The sequence below is a fragment of the Syngnathus scovelli genome, chromosome 9 (assembly GCF_024217435.2).
Source record: "Syngnathus scovelli strain Florida chromosome 9, RoL_Ssco_1.2, whole genome shotgun sequence".
NCBI lineage: Eukaryota > Metazoa > Chordata > Actinopteri > Syngnathiformes > Syngnathidae > Syngnathus > Syngnathus scovelli.
In genome coordinates this window covers 11361423-11372089 of record NC_090855.1, presented here as the reverse complement: position 1 = coordinate 11372089, position 10667 = coordinate 11361423, and the positions used below count along the sequence as shown (strand labels likewise).

At 44.5% G+C, this 10667-nt stretch overlaps 1 protein-coding gene across 1 annotated transcript; it reads right to left on the bottom strand.

Annotated features, from left to right (window-relative positions):
* Positions 1-632: 632 nt before the first annotated feature.
* cacng7b (calcium channel, voltage-dependent, gamma subunit 7b) lies at positions 633-10616 on the bottom strand. The gene is made up of 7 exons (XM_049731764.2): positions 10002-10616; positions 9390-9605; positions 5296-5491; positions 5028-5114; positions 4655-4795; positions 3513-3658; positions 633-2817 (listed from the first exon to the last, which is right to left on the bottom strand). The coding sequence occupies exons 3-7, from the start codon at positions 5489-5491 to the stop codon at positions 2365-2367; spliced, it is 1023 nt and encodes a 340-aa protein (XP_049587721.1). The 5' UTR covers positions 9390-9605; positions 10002-10616; the 3' UTR covers positions 633-2364.
* Positions 10617-10667: the final 51 nt, after the last annotated feature.

Below are 10667 nucleotides of genomic sequence, written 5' to 3'. Positions count from 1 at the left end.
TCTTTCACACAAAACATGCAACAGTGGTGGGGAACGTTTCAAATTGAAACAGAATTGAAATGTTTGAAAACAAAGCAGTTAAAGTTAGATACAACTGAACTGTCCTAAAATGGATTGAAGTCAACATCAACTTTTTTCTTCCATACAAGATTTGATATATTTTCCAATGGAATTATGTAAATGCTGAAAATGTTTTCTGCGATATTCTACAAAGATTATTTTCAAAAGGCTGACATAGCAAACTTAAGTCCAGTTTTTGAGTGACGGCCACACATGCCAACACGTGCTGACAAAAAGAAGGCACACAGGCAACATCTGATCAATTTCGGCCCGAGGCTGCGTTCTTGTCATGGCAGCAGTGCCAAGTGCACACATTGTCACATTGTCTGACTGTCTGATACAACAGCGGCAAAAATGCCTCACAGTGAAATCAATATCGAAAGTCTACCCACCCCTGTTTTGTATGACCTGAAAAGTGAAAAAAATTCTCCAAACTTCTTTTTGAGAGTAAAAGTAAAGAAGAAACAAGTGAGTTAATGTGTTTGTGCACACACTCTCAGAATGCTTGTGTTTTCAAATGATTGGTTTTGAAATGTTTGGATTTTTTTTCAGAAGAATTTCAGAAGGCGCACCAAGATTAAAGATTTATTGATGTTCAGCTGCAGAAGGTGTCACCACTCCCCTTTTCACTCATGTAACATTGGCATTGTACAGCATCAGGTAGGCCATAAGAGCATTTATTTACGTCGAGAAGACAATGCAGAAGCAAGCACAGCTACATTTTTTTTTAAATAGAATGTCTGGAAAGGAAAGTAGCGGCGGGAAAAAAAAAGGATTTTAAGAGGCACTGAATGGTGAGCACATGTTTTGAGACATTAAAAATGAAAATGGATTTGTACAGGAGGTAAGATGTCAGATCAAATCCACAAGCAGAATGATGACAGTGGAGTTTTGAGCGGGAAGAGATGAGAGCTGAATTTGGTCTAGTGTGTAACTGCATGCATGAAAAAATCCGGAACACTCTGAGCTGAAAGTTTTCTTGATAATGATAGCTGTCCTTTTATAAATATTTTTTTCCCTCCCTGTTACGACACATCTGTTGTCTTTCAATCACATCACAGTGATAATAAAAGAAACTCATTTCAATACAATTATCAAACTTTTGTAAACAAACAAACAAACAAACAAACAAACAAACAAACAAACAAACAAACAAACAAACAATAACACAAAACCGAAAATTTAAGGAAGTTTCAATTCTACCAGTAGCACTGAAAATTTATGGTTCTCAGTCTTCTCAGTTTTCCACTTTGACATAAAATAAAAGAACAGGTTCCAGTTGTGCATATCGTAAAGTTCTCTTCTTGGTGAGTTCTAAAGGAGGCGTTTTGTTCTTTTTGCTACATGCTTTATGAATATGATGATAATGATGATTGAGAAGGCGTCTACCCTGTGTTTCCATTTGTGCTGATGACTGGCAGAGCGAGTGGCGCTTCCATTTCTCCTCGCACCAGAATCTCCTCAAGCGAGACTGACTCAAGACAATGCAAAATGGAATTAGCAGAAAATGTTGATGAATTAAATGAAAAGCTCTTGAAATGGGCCTTTAAAGAATATCTGCAATATTTGCTTGCAGCAGCGAGTTGCTAGCGACGAAGCAAGTTCAGGTGCAATGCACCAGGTTGCCAGTAGAGGGGGTAAACCATCAGTATCAGCATTTGGCGTTTCATCCTTCAACTTATGCGCAGTAGCACACTTGACTGAGGTGTAAAATGTCTGGGGGAAAGACGCCACATGATTTCCAAAGCATTGAGAGCATGTTGATGACGTCATCGCCAGCCTATTGCAGAAGGCAAAAGCATCAGTCCTCCTTTGTCTTTTTTCTTGTGTCCCGTTCTGATCTATAGATTATGAATTCCAATGTGCAAGTCTATGTACAAGAACTTCAATAAATATACAAAACATAAAATCGATGATATTTAGGACGGTAATCCGCTAGCATTCAACATTCACGCATGATGTTCACCGTCCACTGTCTTGTTGACTAACTGGCAAAATAATGCTACACGCCGCAACGGAAGTGTGACTGATAATTAAATCACATTCCAATTTTGTAGAAAGGTACGCATGGCGTCCACGAATCGCTACATATAAAAGTTTGTGCGTCCGCAGTCATGTGATCGCCTGCGCGTCCAGAATATAATTCTCCCCGCTACTAACATGCTCAACTTTTTCCCTTCTCCTGATAATTTGGACGCTTTGTACAAAAGTTGAGTCATCTTGTTCTTACGTCCTTGCGTCGCACTTCTTTTCATCCAGGCTGGACGTTTGCTCTAAATGACAAAAAGGAGTCTATGCCTTTTCCTAACAGGGGGAGGCGCTCATGTGCATGTGCGTGTGGTAGTGAGGGGGGGGCACAGGCGGGGGCGGCATACCCATGGACAGGGCCTGGCCTTGGGGATGCGGTGAATGCGACCTGGGCAGGCTGTGTGTGGGGTACCCGACAGAGGGCGGGGGATTGGGGTAGCTCCCCCCGGAAGAGGACCCGGACGCAGGCGGGTTGCCATGACTCCCCTTCCCTTGGCCTTTGGGCGGGGGCGGCGGCGGCTGGTTGAGCTGGATGGAGATGTCGCTGGATGCCTCCGACGTGCTGCGGCCTCGCTTGGGCGGCGGCCAGGACGACTCCGGGTGGAGAAACTGGCCGCTGTAGTCGCTGCTGTCTGACAAGCGGGGGCGGTAGAGCGCCGGGTGGGGGCGGTACATCTCTTCCTCGGCGTAGCGCTTCATGAACAGGTAGACGGACAGCACACCTGCGCCCTAAGCACACGGAAGCAGATGTCAAGAGGTGGGTGAACTTTTAATGCTATTCTTTATGTGGGCAGAAAACAAAGGTGCCACTTAAACAATACTATTGCGTCACATTTTATTGATTGGGAAACTTTGAATGTGCCCAGGCTGTAAATCCCCCAATTACAGTATTGGTTTGCCACCTAGTGGGCTAGTTGAAACATTGCAGCGTTAAACATTCAAACCGTTGGTACCTTAACTAAAAAAGGTATCAGACTTGAATTTTTGAATCAGCCCCCATTTTGACTCTTGTACGTTATGCTGGTGTTCCTAATGTTGTGGCTTGTTATTGCTCACTACAACAAAACAGCTCTCCAAATGTGATTGCCAACAAGCACTCATCTGCTTTGTGCATGTTTTATGACTTTGTGACAGAAGACAGTGGTTGATTCAGCAAATGTGATTGAAAAGGAAAGCAAGTGAGCAGCGGGAGTTGAGAAGGACGACATCACTAAACTGCACTGCACACTGCAGCAAACAGTGATGCGGATAAAGGGAGGAGTGGAGGGAGGGAAATCACAGGACGCAAGAACAAAGGAGGCACATGAAACTGCACCAAGCGCACACGCACACAATGGACAACGATACCGATACCAAGTACTGATATCACAAGTCATTGTGACAAAATGAAATGATGATATTTGTAGCAATCTTGTGAGACTGACCTCTTTGAGCAAGAAGGAGGAGGCGGCAAAGGCGAAGGACCATCCGTAGTGATAGTTGAAGAACTGCTCAGGTTCTCTGGGCCGGTTCATCACCTCGTCATTGATGCTGGAGATGTAGAGCACCAGGCCCACCACCAGGCTCAGGCCTGCACGCAGGAACCACAACAACAACAACCGCAGATAGTAAGACACAAAGATGAGACCTGTTTGAAAAGTGACCTCGGTTTTCATAAGCAAGTGACGAGGCTGGGGGCGTCTCATGCAACATTCAATGTGTCCTTCCAGGAGAGGCAACATATGTCGGATGTCGACTATTCAATATTCATAGAAAGATGCATACTTTCAGCGCGAGTAATCTCTGGCTGCATTGCAATATTTAAAGGCTTTGCAGATCCACCGTTGTTTTTACATGTAAATTTACTTTTTAGCTGGAAAATGAGCAACACACACAAACAAATGTGTTAATACAGACAATTTTAGAATGCACCTCAATTTGAGAGGTGAAAAATTGGACCTCCATAATCTGAGCAAAGGGCAGCATGGAGATGAGAAAATAGAAGTGCTCCAAAAATGGAGCTTTGTGGAACACCACGAGTATTCATTGTTCGCTGATGAGTAGAGAAGCTAAAAAAATATCAAGTGAATTAAAAAAAAAACGTGATTTGCAAATGAGCCATGATATGACATAACAACGACGATTGCCCCCACTCATCCTTTTTATCAGCGAGGCCTGAGATGCAGTTTGATGTAACTGTGAGCACCGCAGTGCCGCAACACATCAAGTGGAGCTTAAGAGCTGCAATCTGCCACCGTTCGGTGCACTGCCAACAGGAAGCAAGCGGGCCCGTGACCGCCACCTGCCGTTCAAACGGTTGAACTACAATAATGCAGAAAAATCACATGACTCAACTGTACTGTATTGGGGACAAGTGGGTAAGGAGTATGTAAAGTCATTGTCACTGGATTTCTTTGTGTGCATAATTACAATCAAGATTTTTTGGGGCATAATCATTACAAAAATACCCAAGCTAACATTTTTAATTTTACTGCCTCAAACCAAGTGAGCACTTGTGACCCTGCAAATACTTTGGCAAATGAATCGATTGATAATGTTGAAGGGCAAGGATGGATGTGAACAGTACCTGAGAGGATGAAGAAGATTCCTGAGACAAAAGCCAGGATGGTGCGCTGAGGCTGGATGTGTCCGATGTTGCTGATGACGAAGGCGGTGAAGACGAAGAGCAGCGACACCATCGGGAAAGGCGTCGCTGTGCGCACCATCTCTGTGGAGGCACCAAAGCATGAATGTGCATTCATTCCATATTTTGGATGTTCAGCTTAAGATCGTAGTAGCTAATAGTGAAAAACAACAACTTGTAAGACAGTTCTTCTCGTGCGTTGAATTGAAGTCCTCGAGAGGACGTCTGTTCTAAGAGCAGTGCTTGCAATCCGCCAGCAGGGGGCCTTACAACTTAAAATGTACAATGTTTTTTTTTTTTTTTTTACTGTACTCACTAAGGATGTTTGCAGTGTTTTCAGTGGTGATCTCAATCTCAGGTTCAGTGAAGTACTCTGATGCAACACATCTCCCATTTTCAGCTCCTAAAAGTACACAGAAAAAAAAATTGGATTCGTCATAAAATAACGATAATAATTCATCTTCTGGGGCAAGCACAATTTTTTTTAAACTGAATTTAAAGATGGGGGTGTAGACTTTTTATATTGCACTTCATGTCCATTTTTGGTGGCGTGCAATGGACTTCATTCAACATGCCATCCCTACCGGCCACGAAGCAGACCCTCCAGAGGCCCGAATGCAGAGCCATCTTGACCTCCATGCTCTGGTTGTGCTGCAGGATGACGCCCTCCACCATGATGAGCCAGTAGTCGGTGGACACGGCCACCCCTACCAGCAGCAGCCCGCAGGCCCCGAACACTGTGGACAGGATGGTCAACGCACGGCTGCTGCACGAGCTCATCTGGAGGGCACAGAGAGGAAACTCGTGGATGCGTGCACATTTATTTAGAGCGGGTCACGTAAGGGAAGTTGTTAGGATCGGTGGGGGTGGAGGCGAGGGTGGAGGGGGGCGGAGGGGGTTAAAGCAGGCACACTTGGATGCACACGGCCCGCGGGCATCCTCCTGTCTCGCCTTGTTACAGCTAAAGATGAACTCATCACACATCCTCCTCAACCAATCCTGTTAAAGGTTAGCGTCAAGCCAACACATGATGATTTCATATTAAAAGAAATCAAAAGGAAATCAGAAAAGAGTGCACGCAAACTGTTGAGAGCCTGCTGTCCGTTTTCATTTGCGAATGCAGGCTGGATGTGCAACGGGGCAGCGTCTGCTTCATGTCAGCTCTTACTCCTTTACTTTGATTGAGTTGATTGCGTCATTGCGTGAGCTGAGAGATGCTCCAGCTGACTAAACAAAAGGTGAATTTGGAAGATATTATTGTGTGTTTTGAAAGAAGGCTGGCAGGCGTTTATTTGATTGTGGTTTCAAATTGGAGCCATGTGGAAGCAACATCAACGAGTTGTTTGAAAAAATTACGATTTTCTCAGCAACAGAAATTTTGAGGTTTTTTTTTTTTTTTACAGTGTATACAACTATCGAGATATTCAGGATGTCAAATAAAAAGTACATTCATTTTAAGGTTGATTCAGAGCGCAAGCAAAAGTGGCTCATTCATAAATTGATTTTTTTTTTTCCAACATTTGAAATAAAATGAACATTAATGTCCCAGTGTTCTTCAATCTAATCTCCTTGTCAGGTGTCAAATCTCAAAACGTGACAATGTGTCCTCGTGCGAATTTAACAGATCGTTTTTCCAACAAGATGAGCCTGCGTGAGGTCCATGTGCATGAACATCACCTGCAGCGACACACTGCAAAAATAGCAGCAACACTCCGCAAACATGCGGGGGATGGAATATTTTTTCTCTCCCAAAAAAATGTTGCTCACTATAATTACCAATGTATAAATGGCTGTAGTGATTCTAATCACAATTTTTTATTTCTTATTTGATTTGTCTGCTTATAATTAATAATAAAAAAATATATTTTTAAAGCCTCATGGGAGAAATGTGCACGTAAGCTATTTACCTCAGTGCGTGCTATCGGCAGTTTGACGTTTTTTCGCTAGCCGTGCTAGCTTGCAAACAGGATCCTCGCGTTGTTCTTACACACGCCGATGACGAGTAATTAATCTGCTGCGGATGTTGCCGAGCTGTGCAAACATTCCAACACAAGATGCCTTTAATCTTCCCATCTGTGCACGCGGGACGGCCTCTTGTTTGCAAGCACGGCGGCCGTCTGTCGCTTTCTCGCGGCGAAAAGAAACGACACTCAACTTCTTGATCAATCTAGAGTGGAATAGTGAATTATTTTCAAGGGGGTGCCGTGCATGAGAGGCTCGTAGAGAGATGGCAAAACCATCAAAATTCTCATTTGCACAAATAGAAAGTTCTCGAGGACAGAGGGACGTGACGGCGGAACAACGAGAGGCAAAGTGATATGGCCTTCCCTAATAAAAAAAAACAACAGCAATCAAGATGTCGCAAATGTGTCCCATTGATTGTTGTCATCACTGGTGTGAGATACCACTCACAACAACGGAGGCAAAAATATTGACATCACTTGCTAGCACGCTAGTGAGCAGTCCAGATTGAGAGTGGATGGAAATAAAACCACTTCCCCTGTTGGACATGTGTTAAGAAGGCCTTCTGAGACAAGGCCCCAGTTCTCTCTGGCCTAGAAAGAAATGAGACGGTTGAATTGGATAGATTGGAGCCACATGGGGGAGGGGGGGAGATGTTTCAATCTCTGTAATGTGTCACAATCTTCAGGCTGACATCACTTCGTAGTCTCACCGGTAAAGACAGAAAGAGGCCATGATGCATAAAAATGGAAGAGGTGAAGTGGCAGCTGGAGCAGAACTCACGACTTGGACACTGTAGTTAATAGTCCATGCCATACAAACCATCTAAAAATTATTATAAAATAATGTAGCTTAACTGTTCCTGCACACAGGCGGCTCTGGTTAGCACGTCCGCCTCACAGTTAGGAGGGTGCGGGTTCGATTCCACCTCCAGCCCTCCCTGTGTGGACTTTACATGTTCTCCCCGTGTCCGCGTGGGTTTCTCCGGGCACTCCGGTTTCCTCCCACATCCCCAAAACATGCTTGGTAAGCCGCTTGAGCACTCCAAATTGCCACGAGGTGTGAATGCGAGTGCGGATGGTTGTTCGTCTCTGCGTGCCTTGTGATTGGCTGGCATCCAGTTCAGGGTGTCCCCCACCTACTGCCCGATGACAGCTGGGATAGGTTCCAGCATGCTCGCGACCCCCGTGGGGACAAAGTGGTACAGAAAATGGATGTTCCTGCACACCTTCGCATCATGGCTATCATTCAGACAGAATGTTTGAATTTGAGATTTTTTTTTTTTTAGAGTTGTTTGAGTCAATACCTACATCTGTGACTTTTGTTGAACAATCTACATTTATTTTAAAGTCCATGTGCCTTTCGATTGTAATGTTATGAATGATCAACGAGCTCTGTTTCAAAATGGCCGCCCTGTGGCGACGACGCTTCTGATTGACTCACAGCACACATAAATAAAGTCTTTACAGACTATACAGCTAGGGACCTCAACTATCTTGACTTTTCTCCCGATAAAGGCCTTAAAAGTAAAACAGAGCTCATAATAAGTTTCGAAATAGTTTCAAAATGGGGACTTTTGTGTTTAGTTACTGCTAATCGATTTTTGCACGTAGCAAGAACACAATCTGATTGCTTGACCGCTGGAGCAAGTGTTTTACAAAAGAGTGACTTTAATTCCTGCCTTAAAACACGTGAGCAGAATCATTTTTTGTCGATAGATCACAATCATATCAGAGCTTTTAATTGGCCCCAAGCTGAGCGAGAGAAGAGTAATTGGTTTGGTATGTTTGTTTTATAGGCGCATCGGTCCCCGTTGCATTCTCTCGTTATTATGCTCCTGCTTGTTGCTCACTCGCTCTTATTAATAGCGCCGTCATTTGTTTGGGACTAATGGGAGATTGTAGCATTTGCTAAGCATCCAATCAGATGACATCATGTTTTATTTCCTTGCCCTTGTATGTTGTGATGCACCAAGCAGCATTACAGCCATATCGCTTCTTTCAATTGTATTTCCAATTAGCATTGAGGGAATCACCTTTGCTAGTTACATCTATTCCATTATATTTTTCCTAACGCTTAATTTGTTTTTGTTTTTTAAATGGGGAAATATTTGAGATAAAAGTAAATGGACTTTAAGGTTGTTATCAATGAAATGGAATAAAAGCTCCAACGGTTTTCCATAATTGGGCTCATACCGTTGCTTGGGGCAAGTAGGGACTGTTACGATATGCCGTGATGTCATCCCATCATGTCAATTTTCAGCTAATTCTACGGAGAAATTCTGAGGGAAAACGTGGAATCTCAAATTGTCAGTGAAACTCCACACGCCATGCAAAAGTGCACGATTGCATATGCGCCGCCTTTAATGGCAGCATCGACGTGCGCATGAGGACAGTTCCAAGTCCACACCCCCACCCCCTCCCCGCCCCCCCAGCACCAAGACGCACTCTCAAGCGGAGTTTGGAGATCCTCAACGCGGCGTGCGTACACGTGAGTGTATCGGCACACACGGAGAAAACATGCTTACTCTCGTTTATGGTGCGCACCTTAACACAACATGGGCGCCACGCTGCATTACACGCGCACGCACGCGCACACGCACGTTGTTTGGGAAAGGACAATAAATCAGGATGGGAATGGCGTCATCTTGGGTTATTACTGCCAAGACACACACTCACGCACACAATATGGTCATTAGAGAAAGAGAATTACTCACCCTGCCACCAGAGTCGTGCGCACACGTCAGCTGCCAAGAGAGCACACGCGCGCGCACACGCACGCACCAGGGAGGCTTGGTAGGGTTTTGGTGCTCTTCTTCGTCCTCACTCCCTCCGTACGTTCATCTCCAGCCCAGCTTCATATCCACCAGCCTTGCCTGGATCCACCCGGAGCGGCCACTGCGGAGTGGATGTGCTTCTGCCCGCCACTTCGGCTTCAAAAAGTGTGTGCGTGTACGCATGTGTGTATGCGTGTCAGAAAGAGAGAACGAGCGAGAGGGGGGAGAGAGAGAGAGAGAGAGAGAGAGAGAGAGAGAGAGAGAGAGAGATAGACGGGGAGTGAGAGAGGCAAAGGGGGTGTGCATGTGTGTCCTTCAATGATTGCCTTCACCAAATAGAGAAGTTGTGCACAGCTTCTATCTTGCATGGGTGTCTAATGATGTTCAAGTGTGTGTGATGGGGATGTGTGTGCGCGTGTTTTTGTGTGTGTGATGAGAGCTGGCGCCAACCTCCGCGTGACACAAAGACAACGTGAACTAAGTGGCCGTATATGAGCTAATTTGATTGTGACTCATTCAAACAATGTCAATGGAATGTGGATTGTCAATTACCTCAATTTTCTCCTTGTCTTTCATTCTTTGCGTCTTCCGGGATGCCGAATTTGGTCATTCTAAATTATTTTTATGATTCTCTATGAAAATGTAAGAAGAAACAAAACAACACTACACGCAATAACAATGTCAGTTGTAGTACTGATACTAACCTGTGGGGGGCAATATAGTAACAGAGAGCAACCAGACTGCAGACAAAAATGAAGTTGTAGTGTCCACATATTAGCGTTGTTTTGTTTAGAGCTCTATTATTCCCTGAAAGGTTAGGAAGGAGGGAAGCGCGAGAGAAACGCCAGATGAAAAGATGGAAAAGAATAAGGACAAAGCAAAGACTTTAGGCAGGAAGGGTGAGGGGGGTCGAGCATTCCTTCCTTGACTATTTTTTTTCCTTAATCACTCACTTCCTTGTCTTGACTTCCTGTCTGTCATCCAATCATCCTCTGTCCCCGCCTTCATCACCCCATTTATTTTTCTTTTCTGTCTTCTCACCTTTCTTACAGTGTCCTTCCTTTCCACCTATCGATCTGGTAATTCTCCCTCTCAGTCTCTCTCCTCTCTTTCGTGCCTTCTTTCCTAGCATCCTCGACCCTGTTAGAGGTCCCCAGAGTTCCCGGTCTATATTTAGACTGCCCATTTCATTTTTAGCAACATCTCTGGCGCCCTCCG

What these genes read in the sequence shown, in the direction of transcription:
- cacng7b (XM_049731764.2), bottom strand. Translation starts at nt 5,491, where the DNA reads ATGAGCTCGTGCAGCAGCCGTGCGTTGACCATCCTGTCCACAGTGTTC. An exon ending in GAGGGTCTGCTTCGTGGCCG is followed by an intron (nt 5,115 to 5,295) that starts GTAGGGATGGCA and finishes GTGTACTTTTAG; the next exon opens with GAGCTGAAAATGGGAGATGT. An exon ending in CCTCCTTCTTGCTCAAAGAG is followed by an intron (nt 2,818 to 3,512) that starts GTCAGTCTCACA and finishes CCGTGTGCTTAG; the next exon opens with GGCGCAGGTGTGCTGTCCGT.